Source organism: Trichechus manatus, unplaced genomic scaffold, assembly GCF_000243295.1.
Source record: "Trichechus manatus latirostris isolate Lorelei unplaced genomic scaffold, TriManLat1.0 scaffold00084, whole genome shotgun sequence".
Taxonomy (NCBI): Eukaryota; Metazoa; Chordata; class Mammalia; order Sirenia; family Trichechidae; genus Trichechus; species Trichechus manatus.
Genome location: NW_004444020.1, coordinates 2,654,614 through 2,674,572, shown reverse-complemented (window position 1 = coordinate 2,674,572; position 19,959 = coordinate 2,654,614). Strand labels below are relative to the sequence as shown.

Here is a 19,959-nt window from a genome sequence, read left to right as displayed (position 1 = left end):
GAAGAACTAAAGTGACAAAAAGTTCACCTAATATAAAAAAAGAAAAATTAGGATATTATACTCTTCAAAAAGATTTTTACATTTTGTCAAGCATTCATTTTACTTAAAATTTAATCTTAAGGATTCTATAAAGGGAAATCAGCTAATGACATATCCTTCTTTATTCTTCATTCATAATCTTATTATCATTAATTTAGTCAGTATCTGTAATATCAGGGAAGAATGACGGGATAATTTTGCACATACTTTTCCCTCCAAGAGGTTAGAGCAGAGAGGTTTCTGATTTAAAGAGAAGATAAAGAATTCTCTCTAGATAATTAACCCAAACTGTGAGAATTTATCTCTCTGTTAAAAACTCATGGGATTTACTTGGAAATGATAGCATATTTATGCAAAAATACTATACCTTATTAAGAATCAGCTTGTTAAGGAAGAGGATCAGCCTATCGCGTTCCAGCTTATCTGTGCACTATCAAAAAAAAAAAAAAAAAGAATTTAACCAGAAGTGAATAGAAAAACAAATTAAGATATTACCATCACTGGACAAAATCAACCAGTAGCCAGTAAGAAATAAGATCATCTTTTAAATATTAAGGATAAAATCACAGAGGATTGTCTTCATGTCTTACATTTTCTGCAATTTAACATAGCTTGTCTAATTTCCCTGGAAAGGTAGACACATTTAAAGCCATTAAAAAGGCTAATACATAGCTTTAAGGATCTATGTAAAAACTGAAACAAATGAAAGAACTGGCTCAAATGACACTCTTAAATTAAGTAAAAATTCTAAAGAACTGATGAGTGATGTTTCACATAAATCACATCACGATGAACACAACTAAGAAGAAAGAATGTATCTGCCTAAAGCACGAATGGTATGCTACAATTACCGCGGGCTCACCGGAATAACAGTGAATTAGAATTCATTAGTACAATCTAGTTTAATAGCAAACAATGTAAGGGCTTTTGTCCTAGTTATGTTACTTCCTAGGTATGTTCTGTGACTTTAATCAGAATCAGTTTTCCAATCCACAAAGCACGATTCACTTGTAAGACAATTATACCAAGTATAAATAGCATGATGGTTAATGTTATGTGTCAACTTCTTTAGGCTATGATTCTCAGTGATTTGGCAGACACTATATAATCACCTTCCATTTTGTAATCTGATATGAGCAGCCAATCAGTTGGAAGGGGAGTTTCCTTGGGGGTGTGGCCTGCCTCCAGTATATAAATGGATGTTCTGGCAAAGCTTGCTCTCTCGACCCTGCACTCTTCTCGTCGCCTGATCTCTGGTTCTTGGGACGTAAGCCTGCAGAAGTCTCCAGCCTGCTGCCTGACCTGCAGATTCTGGGTCTGTCAGCTCCTGCAACCACATGAGCCAGCAGAGGTCTTCAGCCTGCTTCCTGACACGTGTTTGGGACTTGTCAACCCCAACAGTTGTGTGAGCCATTTCCTTGAAGTAAATCTCTCTATATATATACACTTCACTGGTTTTGCTCCTCTAGAGAACCCAGACCAAGTTTATTTTAAAAATTGGTGAAATGGTTCTCTTTAAGGCAGTTCACTGAAATTTAAATTGTTACATGTAAAAGGAATAGAAACACAACTGAAAGAACAAAGCATATACACTGCAAAAGTGGGTTAACATTCAAATTTGAGTTTTATGATGAATGAAATGATTAATCTGTCCTCTCTCCTTACCATGCTCAAGTTAAATGACAAACTTTCTTTAAAAAAAAAAAATGTGCTAGTACAGTTTCTTTTCTTTCGGTTACTGATGTAGTTCTAAAAAGTTTTACTATTTTTTTTAATATGCTAATATCATTTAAGATTTTTCCAAAATGGAAACCAAAAATTTATACAACTCTGGAAGTCACTATTTCTTTTACATATCTGTCCAGCTCATCCATAATTAAAGATTGGCAAATAGGTCACTAAAGTTCAAAAGAATCAACTGAAATCTGACATGGACAAATATTAACTCATTAATCATCTTCCTGGTCATCGAAATTCAAGAAAAACTCCTCATGCAGAAGTTACACTAACAATGTGATCAAACAGAATTTAAATTTTGGTTTAAAAATTTAACATATACCCCAATGACACTAACAAACTGCTGTCCTTAAGTGATATCCTTACCCTTTCTAACATTCCAGTGATATATCTTGTATCTGTAAAAGGTCCTATTTCTTCATGACATCTGCCATAGACAATAGCAAGGGCTTGTAAACATAAACACTTCATGTTTACTTTTGGAGTGAGCAAGAAACGATGATACAGCTCATTGAAAAACTCATACCTAAATTAAAAGAAAAAATTAATAAAAACAGTCATGAGACCAAAAGTGAAAACAAATATAACAAGATATGAAGAGCAGCTTACGATCTCTTAATGGATCCACTTTCTTCATTCTCATCTTCCTCCAATAGTAATCTCAAGTAATAGTCTCCGATTTTGATTTCCTCTGCCAGGCACTCATATTTAACCTTTATTAATAAAAACAAACTACATTATTTTAGTTCACAATAGAGTTTTGGCAGTTTCCACACAAGAAATTGCTTCTTACAATTCTTTCTGTTCAGGACTTTTTTCTTTCCTTGATAAGACAGTTTGTAACAAAAACATTAATCATTTCTTAAACTATCTGATAATTCATTACTGTTAATATGGTCTACTACCTCAGTTAAATGTTAGCAGTCAGAATTAAACACCAATTTTTCAAATGTAAAACCTGCCAATAAAAACTGTCACAGGACTACACGGTGTCAATGAAGGCTTAGGGGAAGAATTAAAAAAAAATATTAAGATCTAATCTGCTTCATTCCCTTTTTGGCTTGTCATAGCCAAGCAAGGAACAGATAGTCCTGCATCACCACAGTTTGCCCACCTCACAAAAGCTACCTCAGGTCTTCCCTCTAGCTGCAGCTCCTTACCTCTTGTTGATGTGCCAAGATTTACAACCAACACATCAACTACATTTTATGCTATATTTTTGTATCGTATTAATTCTCTGCATGTCCAATTACCCCAGGCTACTAATGAAGGTGATACATCAGGGAGAAGCCCAAGGTCAGGAGATGAAGCACCATCACCCTGGGATTCAGTTAGGCTGCATGCTTCAAGGAAGGATTTGCAAGTAATTATAAAAAGGAATCCCCTGACCAAAGGGGTTGATTATCATATTCTTTTTCCAAAACCTAAAATAACTGATTTTTAAAAACAGAAGCTATGTAAAAACAAAACATACACATCCATTTCACTTTCTTTCTATAAATTCTAAACATTCATTCATTCAATTTCTATTTATTAAGGATACAGTATGTGACATGTCTGTTCTAGACACTGGGGATACAGTAGTAAACAAATATAAAAATTTCTGCCTTTAAGGAGGCTAGCAAACAAAAAAGTAAAATGTATATGGTAGTTGGGCAATAATAAGTGCTATGGAGGGAAATAAAGCAGGGAACGGGTTAGGGAAAAACATGTGCATGCGTATGTGTTTATGTGTAAAGGGGTTGCATTTTTAAACAGAGTGACCAGGGAAGGCCCACTCAGATGATGACATTCAAGAAAAGACCTGATGTAGATGAGAAAACAAGTTATGATGCTATCAAGGAAAAAGAATATTCTAGACAAAGGGTGAAGCAAACAGAAAGATCTTGAAGCAAGAACATAAATTTCATGTTTTCAGGGAAGTCAGTGTGGCTGAAGCAGAGTGAGAAATGGTGAGTATTAGGAGATGAGATTAGAGAAATAATGCTTGGAGTTGGGGTACACAGATCCTATCTTGAACCTCAGCTTTTACTAAGTGAGATGGAAAACAATAGCAGCACCAGAAAGTTTTCAGCAGAAAAGTGACAAATTCCACTGCTGCTATCACAGATAGCCTGATAACAGACTGTAGGAAGGCAAGGGCCAAAACAGTGATATTACTGCTACAATCCAGTAGAGAGAAGAGGGTTGGGTTCTGGATAAATTCTGAAGATGCATTCAATAGGCTTTGCTGACAAACCGGATTTGCAGTATAAGAAAAAAGATGATTTCAAGAATTTTGACAAGAAAATATGCAGCAGTCATTATCAAAGATCAGGAAGACTGCAAGTGAAATAGGTGTGGGGAAAGAACAGGAGAACAATTTTGTTGGTAAATTCTAGATGCTTACTGGATATACAGATAATAGGACAAAAGTGTGAAGTCTGGGGAAGAAGTCTAAGGAGGAGATAATCTGGAAGTCATCAGCAAATACTAAACATCTGAAGCCTGGAGACTTGATGAGATCACTTAGACAAGGGGGAAAGGTAAAGGCGGGTGTTATATAAATACTAAAAGAAAAAAGAAAAAAAAATCACTCCCAAAATAATACATGCTTTTTAAAAAAGATTAATATACTACAAACATTAAACTTTACCTCAAATTCATGGTGGTTCCATGAGATCACATTTGCACTACCAAGCTCTCTATCAATATTAAATGCTCTCATTTCAGATTCAAGAGTATCTCTCAGTTCTTCTCGTGTTTTGAAATTCCAAATTAGGTTTGATCTGGCATGATCCTGACTAAACCTAGATATACATATAATCAGAAAATAGTCAGGAAGCAGTAAACATTAAAATAAAATCAACAAAAGATCCTTTAATATATTCTATAATAAACAAGACCACAGTGGGATTAACTTTAAACCAAAAAACCAAACTTGCCATCAAGTCAATTCCGACTCACAGCGACCCTGTAAGACAGAGTAGAGCTGCCCCACAGGGTTTCCAAGGAGCAGCTGGTGGATTCAAACTGCTGACCTCTGGGTTAGCAGCTGAGCTCTTAACTACTGCACCACCAGGGCTTCTCATTAACTTTAGCAAGTGTAAATAAAGATAATAAAATCTGCAAACAAGTATAGTAAAGAGTTAATGGCAGAGTCTTGGTGGTAGGCATACATACAGGAATTCACTGTAAAATTCTTTTGCTTTTTCTGTATGTTTGAAAATTTTCATAACAAATTGTTGGGAGGAAAATGAACCTAAAGTATAAAATAAATCTGTATGAATTTCAAAATAATGAACCATTATTTCAATTTCAATATTTATTCCTAATACAAATTCCAGTAAGAAAATAACTCTACTATCAGATGTCAAATTTCTGGATGGAATAAGAATTCATAGATTATTGGGTATAAGTGTGTGGGATGATGAACATTGTAAATTAGAACCTTGCAGGTGACCCAAGAAAGAATACTGCTAAACTGCCTCAAGCTATGATTGAGGATTTTCAAAATGTCTTCCTTGTACTCTTGAAACAACTTAATTATTATAATTAATCTGGACATAAGTCTGAACTGGGGTTGGATAGGCCTTGCTTCAGTCTGCAATCCTCCTAGACAGTCTGATATCAGAGTTGCAAGAAAGTCCTACGACAGCAACACAACTCAGAGACTCCTGAGGAAGAAACAGATGGCACAGACTTCAGGCCATACTAAATAAAATATATTTACTATATACTTTATAAGTACTGTGGGAAGTTTTGAAATCACGTATTTTCTTTTATACTATACCTTAGCTAAGGTATGATCAAATAACAGCTTCCAGACTAAGTACTGTAAGTTATCTCGAAGAAGTCTGGCAAACTCCCCAAGTATGTTTGTTACAACGTCCTTCTGTGTGAGATGCATCATGCATGTAGGTGGGTTGGGCGTAGTAGTAGATGGGAGAGGTAGAAGGTAATCATTGTAGAAAGGCTGGAAATACATACGAGGTCAGCTAACTTACTCATTTCCTGCAAGTCTCCTTATGTTTTCTTCATCCACCTCTTTTTTTTTTTTTAATTGTGTTTTAGGTCAAAGTTTACAGAGTAAATTAGTTTTCTCATTCAACAAACTGTATAAAAGTGTTCCACTACATTGGCTGCAATCCTCACTGTGTCAGCACTCTCCTCATTTCCGCCCTGGGTTCCCTGTTTCCTTTCATCTGGTTTGCCTACAGCTTCCTGCCTCCTCATCTTTAATCTGGGCAAATGTTGCCCTTTTGGTTTCATATTAATTGTCTGTCCTACGGAGCACGTTCTTTTCAGGTGTTGTTTATTTTATAGGCCTGTCTATTGTTTGGCTGGAAGGTGGTTTCCGGGAATGGCTGCAATTCCAAGTCAGAGGGGTATCTCAGGCCATAGTCTTGGGGGTTCCTCAGTAAGTCTGGTGTTTTTTTTTTTCTTTTATAAATTTGATTTTTTTGTTCTACATTTTTCTCCTGCTCTGTCTGGGAGCCTCTATTGTGATCCTGGTCAGAGGGGTCTGTAGTGGTAGCCGGGCACCATCTAGTTCTTCTGGTCTCGGGGTCGTGCAGGCTGTGGTGCATGTTGTCTGTTAATCCTTTGAACTAATTGCTCCCTTATATCTTTGGTTTTCTTCATTCTCCTTTAAGCCAGATGGGAAGAGATCACTAGTTGTATCTTAGATGGCTACTCGCAAACTTTCAAGACCCCAGATGTTACTCACCAAAGTAGAATGTAGAATACTGTTTTCATGCACTATGTTATGCCACTTGATACAGATGTCCCCCAAGTCTGGTCCTTAGCCTTCAAGCCTAGTATCTCTGTTGTGGGAGGTATTTGGTTATGCATAATTCATCCACCTCTTTTAAGACTCCATTTCCACCAAGTTTTAAAGGAAGTATGCAGTTATTTCCAAGCCTTAATAAAGTGTTTTAAAGTAGTCATCTCTAAGCCTTAGTAAAAATTTTAAAGTAAATCTAGCTCTCTTCTGACTATCAACATGCTATAAAAAGCCTTAATTTTATGGAAGCAACACTAATCATACCAACTTCAACAGTTACAGTACTTGAATTTGATAGCATAAAAATATCTGTGGCATAAAACACTACTTCTAGAGAAGGAAAACTGTCAGGATTCCTCGATGGCAATGACAAATTTAATCTATGTTAGAAAAGAGGCCCACAGTTTACCTATAATAGAAGAGATCCCAATTTGCTTCTATTTTTATTCTTTGTCTTCTCTTTCGAAGAACTACCGGCTTTTGAGTTAGATTCTGGAAAAGAAAAAACTTTATAGTGTTCAATCTGGGGCTACCAAATAAATTAAGTCAGATCACTACCTTATAAGTGATGAGAAACATTTCATTCATTACATTTTGGCAGAAACAAAATTAATGAAACAGATAAAACTTACAAGATATGAATACATGACATTAAGTTATATTACAATATGACAATTTGCCAGCATGTATTTCTATAAAGTGCTGCTGAAATATTTTCCATGTAAAGTTCTGTTTCAACACCAAATTTTACAGAGTGCTCACTAATGAAATTTATAACAGTCAAAAACAGTAACTTATTCAAACATTTACATGCAGTTAATACAAAAGTCATGGAAAAACTATAAATAAATGCAAAAAGTTACAGGTTATTAAACTGATACCAAAGCCAAGAGAAGAAAGCACACACTGCAATAGCTAATGGAGAAGAAATAAGTATCTACATTCAGACACATCTGAAGTAAAACTCTAATTTATTAGACAAAGATCATCAAAGACAACTCCACATGCCAGGCAGCTTAATGCATTTCACACACGTAGCAAGGTCTTAAACTCACCATATTGTTTCTGTCCTGAATTTAATTGTGAAAAGGAAAAAATGAAAATTTTTTAAAAGAAAATAAAAATCAGACAGAAAGCCTAGATGTGCTAAGCTGTATCTATTATACAAATTCCATGCAGATCCCATCAATATAAATCACTTCATTTTAAGGCAGAAAAAGGCCCACTTGCTTCTCTAAGCCTATGGCTCAAACTTTTAGGTAGTCATGAACACCTCTGAGAATGTGAAGAAAGTCACAGCTCTATCCACAGAAAAAGGCGCATATTTAAGGTTTATAACTGGAGGAGGAGATTTTAGAGCTTCCCTGAAGCTTGCACCTGGACCTGAGGTTAAGAATCTCTACTCCACATAAAATCTGTAGAAATTTCAGACATGAAAATTCTAAATCCTCAATATGATAGAAGCAAAAACTAAAAAGTGATATATAGATTAAAAAATGAAGCCTGTAACTTCATTTAAAAAAACCAAAACCAAACCCGTGGCCACTGAGTCGACTGCAACTCATAGCGACCCTACAGGACAGAATACAACTACCCCATAGGAATTCTAAGGAGTAGCTGATGGATTCAAACTGCCAACCTTCTGGTTAGCACCCGAGCTCTTAACCGCTATGCTACCAGGGCTCCAACTTCATTAAAGAAGTGGTAAATTATATAAAATCAACCTAGAAAACAAAATAGATGACCTAGAAAGAATAAAGGTACACTGAGTAGTAAATTTTAAAAAGCAAGTACGTTTAAAATATAAAGATCTATTTGTTACATAAGACAAATGCTTCCTACAAGTTTTAATTCTGTGCGCTGTCACTAAAATTAATGCAAAGTTGGCCTGAATAAAGTATATAAACAATTCAGAAATTTGGTTTTAGTGAAAAATCTCTCCTTAAAACTTCCAATTAAGAAGTACTTTCTTCAAACCTCCCTCCTCCTCCCCAGGACAAAAGGCTGGCAGTCTAAAGTAATAGAAATGTAAAAGCTAGGTAAAAAAAAAGACAATCAGTTATCCATAAACTGAGCTGACTCATTAGAGATTTGGGCTAAGAGCCCTAACTACCTAAACAAACCCCTAAACTGGAAATAATAAAAATAAAAAAAAATCCTTTTTATCATTAGCCAGATGTCACTATTAACCCAACACGGAACATTAGCTACAAATGGAACTGACTCCACAAACGTTGAGTCTACTAGCAACGTAGCTCATTTAAGACTAGACGGTTAATTTTTCCAACGGTTAGTTTTTAGACTTTAGCTAAAGCACAAGATAATTCCACATTTTGATGTTAGTGTTTCTATGAACAAAATAGTCACAAAGATAATTCACTGCTTCCTGAATAAATTAATGTTAGAAACAGTACTCAAATAGAAATGATAATCAGTTGATACTACCAAAATAACTTCTTGATCAGCATAGCTATTTAATATCATCATTTTGCTCAAATCTTTAAATAATACTCCATGTAGTAAATGACACAAACAGACCAAAAACACATTATTGGTATTAAAAATACATTCTTTTCCCTCTGAATTGTTGTCTTTAAATAAGAGATACTATCTATATTTCCAGCTAAAATAGCTTTGTGTTCAATCTTATGCTAGATAAATGTTACATATGAAATCTGATGCCAAAAGCTTATTTTCAGTATGATAATTATATTTAACAGTTTGAAATAATTATTATTTTAGAACTGTAATTTTAACTACTTGAAGAGCTTGCAATTTTTAGTTACTGTGAAAATCACGCTTTTCATAGCTGTAGATTTTCAACTGTTCAAATACTACAGCAATATTATCATGACCAGATATGTATATAGTGCTTTTATTATTATCTTGCTTGTACATCAAAGCAACCCTATAAGATACAGAAAGGAGATACTGTTATTCTGGTTTCATGAAAGAGGAAAGTAAGGTTCTGAAAACCCGTAACATGCCACATAAGTGATAGAATCAGGCTCAGATGTAGGTTAACCAATTCAACATGCAGAATTCTTTTTCCTATCCTAGTTAGTTACTTGAAAGCTTGCCTAACAGTTCTTTATATCGCATATATCACTCATACAAATTAGAATTAATCCTTTTTGCTCAAGTTCTAAAGAACTTAAGATTGGCCCCAATTTAAGATAGACATGCAAGACTCTTAATATTTGTTGTTTGGTTGTAACCAATTTCTTATGTTTAGATATTCTGGAAATCCATAAGAAAAGCATTTGTTTCAGAAAGTTATCTGGATTATTTTCCCTGAATATGGAAACAGCTATCTTGCAAAAAAAAAAAAAAAGAAAAAGATGGTTAACAGGAAAGAGTCTAAGTGTTATCAATAAAAACCTCAAAACAGCTTTTCCAGGATTCCTTAACTCATTCTTAACCACATTACAATTGATCTTAAATTGAAGAATATGCATGGCTAAGATTCTGTAGTAAATACTACATGTTGAAGAATGAGACTAAACTGTTTTAGATCTGACGAGCTAATACTAAAAAATTTAAGTACATATAGGTAAGTTTAATTTAAAAATGTAAATCTTTTTTCCAAAACTTTTGTCTGGCTAGCTCTGAATAGAAAAGCTAAACAAGAAGCGCAATTTTATTTTTATAGCTACAAACAAAAGTCCAGAAAAGGAAGAAAGAAAACAGATATATATGAATTAAAAAAATATGGAAACTGGGAGTTATGGAAGAAAAATTAATAGTTGAATTTTATATTAAATTTCATATTAATACCTAACTAAAATCTTGATTATTTATGGAATTATGAATTAAGGAAAATTTATGTAAACATACGAGTCAGAACTAGCTGACATTTCTTTTTAAGCTTCAGATGTTCAACCAGAAATATCTGCCTGAATAGCAGCAACTAAAGAAGACTTAGATTACACAGAAGTGCTAGAAGTTTAGAAGGTTTTCTTTTTACCTCTTTTTGAGCAATGCCCATTCTGTCTCTCCAGTGCATCAACACAAGATCCACTTTTTCTTTGGCAAATTTTTCAACTTCTTTAGCAGCTTTTCCAGCTAATCTTTGCCACTCAGGAACTTTACTGAATTTTCCATATTGATCCTGTAAAATAATGTTGAAATCTGTTACAGTCTTGTTTGCAAATTAAAAAGAAAAAAATCAAAGTAAAGCTGAGTCACACTATCTGTTTTACTTGATAAAATAAATACTGGACGTTAGGGCTCAGTGAAAAAACAAGGTGAACATTTCTACAATAAATTATTTTTTGTGTGCAAAACCTTAACTTTTCTACTTAGATTTTAAAGTGATTCTTTTAGAGGGGTGGTAAAATGCAGATGGGAGATGGATGCAGAGAAAGGAGTGGAGGTGAAGACAGGAAAGGTGTACTTACAAGAAAGATATTACATAATTTATCATGAAAGATGTTTACATAATTTTCTACGGGATAGCCAAATCCTAATAATTAAGATATATCTTGTGAGAAAAAATCCTAAGATAACTTTTCTCATTGTTTTTTTAACCAACATTTATCAATCATATATTATGTGCAAAACATCACATGACACACTGTAATTAAAAAACAACTCCCTGAACATCACAAAAAGTTGAGTTAAAGAAAGAAAACATACACTAAGAGTACTACTATTGATAAAATTAGAATGTGGTGATTGACAGTTACACAATTCTATAAATATATTAAATTTTCTGAATTGTACAGTTAAAACAGGTGAATTTTATGGAATGTACATTTTACCTTAATAAGGCCATTAACAACAGTAACAAAAGAGTACTACTATTCAATGAAAAGAATTCTTGGCTTATTCTTAAAATTTTTAATGTGTTTCAATGAAGAGTATATTACAGTACCCTTACACACTGAAAAGACATTTAAGACAATCATATTTACCATTGCTATTTTCACATTATCTCTAACGTGCATCCGATCAGCATCCTTCTCAGGAACTGGATCTGAGCTGTCCAAGTATGCCAGCAAGCCTGGTGGCTAAAAACAACAAACAAAACAAAACACAAACTCTGTTTTCAAAACAACTGTGCAAAAGAAAAGTTAGTCCTAAAAACTCAAATAGATTAATATTATGATTTAGCTACTGAGGGTAGCATTTATTACATGGCAATTCCTACCATAAATACCTTTGAAATTAAAAACAAACAAAAAGGAAAAAAAACCCTTTTTATTGTGCAAGAACACACAAATCTTTCCACTTTCTCAACTGACTTACCAAAATGCGTTTCAACAAGTTTGTAGCAGTTGCATTATCAGCTGTCCAGAGTCCCACTAAATGTCTACTTAACTGTCTGAAAAAAGCAGACGTTGAGAAAGGTTTGCTGCTTTATCTCAGCTAGAACAGAAAGGAATTTTTAAGAACAAAATAACATAATCATAAGAAATATGGCTACAGTAAAAACAATCACTCTAATGTTAAAAAAATAAACATTAAAAATCAATATTTTAATTGAGAGGTATCTGAGATAGTAATTCAAATATTAATAACATTTTGAATTGAATTTCTCCAAATTAAAATGCATCCCTGATAAGTTCACTAATTCTCAATGGACCTGAACAAGAAAAAGCAGTTTCTTAACTTCATTTAAAGAAAGGAAAAAAACAAAAAAGATTAAACTTGATGACATAATTGATTATAACAAGTCCTGATACAGTGATCATCGCATTCTGGTATTCCTTGCAATTCTGAACATGAGCAACAGTCACCAACTATGTTATAATATAACCTTTTTGGATAGAAAATATTTTCAGTTTTGAAGTTTGGACAAAGACCTAAAGCACTTAGAGGAAATTATTCTACTCATCCCTTTTAAAAGCTAAAAGCATATTTTGGTTCAAAGTGAAAATCTAAGATCCATGCTGAATCTATGGTTTAGTCATTTCTTGATCTTAATTCCCATGACAACATCTGTCTCCTAACCTAGAAACTCCTCCTGAACAATGATCCTAGTTTATTCAATGTTGACTCTTTCATGCATTGGTAGGGATTCAGTCACAATTTGCTATGCGAATGGGCATAAAAGCTATGAGGGAAATAAATAAATAACCATATATAGTAATATGTATTTATATAAGTATATATGCTGCATTTCCAGAAGAACAAAGTTTAATAGCAAAAATCAAAGTGTACTTTGTCAACAGAAAATGAACACTACTAAAACTGTTCATTCTTGTGCCTATTTTGAAGCTAATATATCTAAGTAATTACATGTGTAATTTCCATCTCTGAGATTTGGTAGGTATCATATCAGTGACTCCTAACATGGCTTTAATTAAGGATAAAAAAACGTCGTATAACAGCAATTTGTAAAAGATAAAGCAATGCAACTGAAAAGTAGTATTTCTATTATAAATGGACAGTTTTTCAATACGGTGACTGACCACAGGAAAGAATGTAACTAATTAAGCATAATAAGAGAAACAGTAAGCAAATGTCTAACATGGGGGTTTAATGGAACGTGACACCAAATAATCTATTTTAATGCAAGATGGTATCTCGCATTGCTAATAAGGCAATACCAAGGAAATATCTTCCTTTTATATCTTTCTGTCCTCTCAGGCAAAACAGAAGATGACTTCTGTAGCCTAACATTTGCAAGTGATATATGCAGATAGTTTCTTACAACAACAGAAAACTACAGATAAGGCAGCACACCACCACATAATATAACTGGACACAGGTGATAAAGAAAGGAAATTTACAGTATCACAACAAAGTAAACATGAGTCAACAATTTATGCTATTATTTTAAAAAGTCAATGTATTATTGTGATGTACCAAGAAGAATATGATTAATATTTATGATACAGGTACTTTTTTACTAATATGATTCATAAATATACTATGTTAAGTGTATCTGAAAGGGTCCCATAGCAGGAACCATAAAGAAAGGTTAAAAGGCTGAAATTCATGTAGCCTGGAGTAAATGAATAGATTTATGTGCTTCCTCATATTTGAATGATTACTATAGGAAAGCAGATGATTAGTCAAAGAGTATATTTTTTAACTACAAGAGATTTACAACAGACTCAGGTTAGCCTGGTTAGATACTAAGGTGGTAGCTGTTTTTTGTTTGTTTTTAATTAGAGTAACTTACTGTCCAAAAACATTTGAAAATTAACCATGAGAGGTTTTCACATGGGGTCATCTGCATGCAAAATGACCACATGGAAACACAAGGAGAAAAGGCCTGAGCATGTGGTTCTAGTTCCATAAGCTTCTAGACACTCTTTTCCATGTTCAAGTCTCATGACTGTAGGTTCAGAGCCTGATAAGAGACAAGTGGAAAAAAAGCAAACAAAATTTTTCTTCCCCAAGTTATCCAGGGTCAGGGACAATGATCATTTAGGCAAAATCCTTCTAAAAGGAAAAGGAGAACTAGGTGAATCCAAAGAAAATGGAACATTTGTGTAATCCAAATACTTGTTTAGTTTGTTATATTTAATATCTGAATCAGCTCTTTAAACAGCAAGTTAATTTGTAGCAAGTTAAATTTAACCTACCTATTCGTAAGCATCCTTTGATCTGAGCTTATTGTAAACATCGCAGTATGCAAGTGTCGAGGTAAGGCACCTTCACTGAGGGCAAGCTCCTGCATTTTTGTAGCAATTTCTTTGTCACCTTCCTTTGGAAAAAGGGTAAGATGATCCCTAAAGCAGCAATCTACAGCAAACTATCCCAACTTTTAAAAACCCATTTTACATTTCTAAATAAAATACTCATTCAGTATAAAATTAAAGATGCAACTTCCAATTACCCAAAAATAACACAGGTGAGATGTAGTGCAAGTAATTTTTAAGACGTTATTTACTTCGGAATGAGATTTAAATGTTTTCAATACATTTACCTTATGAAGTATACTTTGCTCAATTTATTATTAAAATTAGGTTCATTCCCTGCATATACATCAGTCAACAAAGGGAAAACGTGACTCAGGGGGATCAGCAATTCCTACAAAAGGCATCTGCAAACCTGGCTTGCTTTCGTTATTAACAATATATTCATTTTCACAGTGAATACAATCTTTTTTTTTTAAAGAATGGTGTGATGTACGGGCAGTTCATTTTATTCTGATTTTATTCTCCTTACACGCACTCAATTTGGCAACAGGGTAAGGGCAGATAGGACTACTAATCAAAGATAATCACAGAGCTATGAATTAAGTTAAGTAGTGTGATATTTAAGACAACCTGTCAAAAAGCAAAAACTCTCACAAAATTAGGAAAAAAAGTACAAGTACATAGTACAATTATACCAAATGACTACATAGTATGTATATAAATATATACATGGCATGTATATGTAGGCATATATTTTGGAACAGAACCTAATCTAAGAGGAAATTCACCAAAATACTAATAGTAGTTATCTCTGGATGGTAGAAATATAGGTGACTTATTTTTATTTGTTCCTTATATTTTTCTGTACATTCTAATTTTTATTCAAAATCACATATTGTTTTATAATAAGGAAAAAAATTAAGATACTTGCCAAGGTTTCTGTGTAAATAAACGAAATCTTCCTCATACAGATACCAGCCCTAGTCACTGGTTATGACACTCTGAAATGTGTAGCTTTTACCTGAAGCCAAAAGTCAGCATTTTGGTCATACCTGGCTGGCACTCGATAAATATTTTTAAATGAATGGCAAAACAGTGGTGGGTCAAGGTCAAGAGTACATTTTTGTTTGACCTCTTGATCCTATCTGTCCTAGGCTAAGCAAGCTCTGTATGGGAAAGGTGTGGTACTTACTTTAGAAGCTAAAATTGAACATAGAACTCATTAGTTGGAGGGGGAAAACTAGCCTTTAGTTGTACATATACACTAAAAATACACACCAGAATAAATTTGATGTTCTAAGAAGTTCAATGTCTGTATATCACTTCTTTTCACAGTTACTTACGAGCATACTAATTCTATGCTTATATTTAACTACATGTTATATTTATGAGCTAAAACAGCAGAGCTTTTTGGTAAAAGAGTCAAACACTCTTATATTTTATCAAATTACTACTACGACAACAAAAGCATACAAGAATTCAAAAGTCATTGTGGATTGATGTCATTGTAAACACAATACGCAAACTGACATTCAGTCACAATCTTATCTTTAAAAAAAAAAAAAAGGGAGAGAAGGCTAAAGCAATATCCCGTGTCCGACAATAATCATCCTGATCTCTAGAGCTTAACTACTTAATTTATGTACAGTGAAACCTGTGAGAGCCAGAACTCCACAGGACTGCCTTGTTTTTTTGGGTCTCACAAGTTTTCCACCTTTGACAAAATACAGTCTTACCACTTTTCTATTACTTGTTTAGCGGAAAATATTTGTGTTTTCCTTCTCTAACAGGTTTCTGCCTTGAACAGGTTCCTGCTTTCACGGGTTTTACTGTACTTTAGCATGCAGAACTAATTCTTTATTGTCATTCTTCTTTGATATTGCCTTACTATGAACTAACTCCTTTAATGTATCTCTACGAAACCTCAGTACCTAAAGATTTCAAGACTGTTACCTCTGTCCCCTGAAAAAGAACAAGACAGAAAGAATGCTAACTTTTAACCCTTTTTTAAAAAACTAACAAAAAATGCAGGAATAGAAGAGATTTATTTGCTGTACACCCTGCTTACTTAAGAACTTCAAACTCTTATTCTTCTCCAAGACTGTTTCTGCAAGTAATTCAAAACTAATTTCTGAATAAAGATTTGAAATTACTTTTCTTGCCGAGAAAACCTGTGTGCTTCCCATAAAAGACTGAAAGGTAATTTTGTCAGCTTCAATTAAAATAGCTAATCGATATTCAAGTAAGTTTAAAATTTCAAAATTGTTCTCTCACCTCTATTATTGCCTTCATAACCAATCCAGCTCCCTTTATAATTGCCATGGAAGGATGCTTTAAAACGGAAAAAATAAAAAGTATCACTGAATAAAAACATTTTATTCTAACACATTTAACTGTTGCTCTTAACGAAGATATGCAATTTTATGCAAACTATAAGTGATTAGTAAATTAGTAAAGGATACATCTCAAAGTCACAACAAAGTCTGCCTAATATTTTAGGTATTCTTAAAATATAGCCTTACAGAGACTTAAAACTTTATATAAAGAGTACACATTAGTAGGAAATAGCTAGCACATATCTGAATAATTATACATTTATTTGAATGATAATTATACTTATTTGAATGATACAAATCACATACTAATGATACTAAAACGAATATAAAAGAAAATGTAAATATTGTACATCATGCACATATGTGTATATAATAAATACCATGATATTATATGAAATACATGTTTTCCATTGTTTAATACCAGCCCTGCTAAAGCTCATCTTATTATCTGGGAATCTCTAAAGAAAAGGGAACTTTGGGCCAACCACAAAGAAAATGGGTTTTTTACTACTTCTAAAGATGGAAACAAAGTCCCCAGGTGGTGCAAACGGGTTAACGCACTGGGCTGCTAATTAACAGGTTATAGTTTGAGTCATTTGAGAATTGCCTCAAAAGAAAAGCCTGGAGATCTGCTTCTGAAAAATCAGCAACTGAAAACCCTATGGAGCACAGTTCTACTCTGATACACAGAAGGTTGCCATGAATCGGCGTCAACTCAATGACAACTAGTTAAAGATGGAAAAAATGGGCAAAGGGTTCAAAACAATGGTCAACAGCTGTCCACAGGGCTGTACACGAAACACCAAAAAAAATCTGGGTTTAAATTTCCTAATTGGGCTATGGAAACCCTGGTGGCATGGTGGTTACGAGCTATGGCTGCTACCCCAAAGGTTGGCAGTTCAAATCCACCAGGTGCTCCCTGGAAACCTATGGGGCAGTTCTACTCTGTCCTATAGGGTCACTATGAGTCGGAATCAACTCGAAGGCAGCGGGTTTGTTTGTTTTTTTTTAATTGGGCTATATATTAAATTATTTATCAACATTACTATAGAAGCACACGTGTATTATTTAAAAACACACTGGCCCCAAAAGAAGTTCCCTTAGACTAGCTGTCATCTGATAAGAAAAATGCAAGCTCTCACCTGAAAGAGTTTATAGAGGGTTCTTCCATTGGATGCTACCATCTCTAAAAGCATATCAAACTGCTGCCCTTCAGTTGTCTCACTATATGGAGCACAGAGGGCAAAAGTAAGGAAGTCCAACAGTGAACTAATAACTAGGGCACCAGTCCCATGATCCTGAAACAAAGTAACATATTGCCTTAAGACTTAGCGACAGAGAGGGAACTTCATTAAACCACGCCAATACTGTATCTTTGTGTTATTCTACATGTCAGAAGTGAACACTGCATTTCTCAGCATGAGGTTCAAAGTTTGATAACTAAGTAGTACTTGTAGTAAATCTATTACCCACCATACTTCAAAAGGAACATAATTAAAATTCATTAAATTTCAAGAGAATAACCAAGATTCCTCAAATACATATAACTAAGGATAACATGTATTCGTATAAAAAGTTATCTTTGACAACACCTATAAAACTTAAGCAATTTATGTTCCTCCTAGATGTTATAGATTGCCCATCTCCAAAATTATTACCAGTGACTGAAGAACAAAGATTTGGCTTAGTTTTTTTAGAGCAGTTTTATTTCATAATGGCATTTTTAAAGAAAGAAAAAACAAAAATATGGAGTATCACTGTAAAAATCTAGAGGCTTTGCAACTTATCCTTCCTAGATGAATGGATATAGTCCTAAAACAGAATATTTTATTATTAGTGACCAAGCTGAACTGTGACTAATACAGTTAGGGGCTGCAATTAAAAAAAAAAAAAAGATTTTTTTTTTTTGTCCAGCACTTCTAGAATACCTTTTGATAATGATGCAGCATTTCCCATTAAGACAAATTTCGTTACAACTTACCACATGGGAATTAAATTTCTCCAGTAAGTTTTCCAGAAACTTCTTTGAAGAGAGAAGAGAGGCTTTGTTTAGCTGTTCTTGTCTCAAGTCATAGTCATCATGCATGGGCTATTGATTAAAAACAGTGATAATTCATGAGTAGTCCCATGTACTGGCATCACACGAGTCATTTATAAAGAGTATTCATTACACACTGAGAGAACTAAAAACCATAGCCTTTAAAGTTTAAGGCAGAAAGAAAACTCGTGATAAGACAGTCAGGCAGAAGTGACAATTTCCTAAAGGGGCAGGAAAACCAGATGAATGAAAATGGGGTGGTAATGGAGAGAGTGCTAAAACATTGTGGGGACTGCAACCAATGTTGTGGAACAACTTGTGTATAAACTTCTGAATGGGAAACCAATTTGCTCTGTAAACCTTCACCTAAAGCACAATTAAAAAAAAAAAGCGATGATTTCCTTTGGGTTTAATCAGACGTTATACATAAATGTGTTCAACAAGTGACGGCAGACAGTCCTGCACAAGGTACCCTCTCACAAGTCACAGACATCCATAAAAGACAAACAACATCTTCCCAACCACCTAGAATTTTATAACATAACACTTCAAATCAAACCAAATCCACTGCTGTGGAGTCAATTCCCACTCACAGAGACCCTATAGGGTTTCCAAGGCTGTACCTCTTTACAGAAGCAGGCTGCCACATCTTTCTCCTGCAGAGTGGCTGGTGGGTTGGAACCGCTGACCAATTGAGATTGTAAAAGGGATTCCAAAGGGATTCCAGCATGATAGTTAAGAACAGAGTTCAAATCCTAATATGCTACTGTCTATAGCTGAGGAGCCCTGGTGGCACAGGTGGTTAAGTGAAATGGCTGCTAACCAAAACGTTGGCAGTTCAAATCCACCAGGAACTCCTTGGAAACCCTCCAGGGCAGTTCCATTCTGTCCCCTAGGGTCGCTGTGGGTCTGAATCAACCTGATGGCAACAGGTTTTTGGAAACCCTGGTGGCACAGTGGTTAAGAGACACGGGTGCTAACCCAAAGGTCGGCAGTTTGAATCTACCAGGCGCTCCTTGGCAACCCTATAGGGCAGTTCTACTCTGTTCTGTAGGGTCACTATGAGTCAGAATTGACTTGATGGCAACGGGTTTGTGTTTCTTTTTAATGGCTGGGAGGTAAATTACCTCTCTTAGCCTCATTTTCCTTTGCTGTAAAGTAGGAATAATTGTATTTATAGAACTATTATGAAGTTTAAATACGATAATTCATGTAAAATACGTAGCCAATGCCTAATATGTAAGGCGAGCTCAATCTGTTTGTTTCACACTATTATTTTATGTTTCAGTTATCCCACTAACTCTGTTAATGGAATTATCTGTAGTAGCAAAGATAATAAAATAATAAACTTTAATTTACTTACGGGAATAAAAAATATGTTTGTTCCATACCGCTAAGCTTGTATAAAATACTTTAAATAAAAAAGTCCCCAAAAAAGTTCCAGAAAGT

At 34.2% G+C, this 19,959-nt stretch overlaps 1 protein-coding gene across 5 annotated transcripts in view; it reads right to left on the bottom strand.

The window, feature by feature from the left end:
• Positions 1-19,959, bottom strand: part of DNAJC13 (DnaJ heat shock protein family (Hsp40) member C13) — a 119,815-nt gene that overhangs the window by 53,187 nt on the left and 46,669 nt on the right. For 4 of the 5 annotated variants that reach the window (XR_002824859.1, XM_023735951.1, XM_004381404.1 and 1 more), the window contains exons 14-25: positions 18,454-18,561; positions 17,615-17,770; positions 16,411-16,467; positions 14,080-14,201; positions 11,792-11,867; positions 11,458-11,553; positions 10,509-10,652; positions 6,951-7,033; positions 4,412-4,565; positions 2,386-2,489; positions 2,143-2,302; positions 407-469 (exon numbers count right to left, since the gene is read on the bottom strand). Coding sequence is in view for 4 of the 5 variants with exons in the window: in XM_023735951.1 (XP_023591719.1) it covers positions 407-469; positions 2,143-2,302; positions 2,386-2,489; positions 4,412-4,565; positions 6,951-7,033; positions 10,509-10,652; positions 11,458-11,553; positions 11,792-11,867; positions 14,080-14,201; positions 16,411-16,467; positions 17,615-17,770; positions 18,454-18,561 (1,323 nt within the window). In the remaining variant the exon portion in view is untranslated. The remainder of the gene's footprint in view (positions 1-406; positions 470-2,142; positions 2,303-2,385; positions 2,490-4,411; positions 4,566-6,950; positions 7,034-10,508; positions 10,653-11,457; positions 11,554-11,791; positions 11,868-14,079; positions 14,202-16,410; positions 16,468-17,614; positions 17,771-18,453; positions 18,562-19,959) is intronic. The other variant, XM_023735950.1, reaches the window with a different exon arrangement.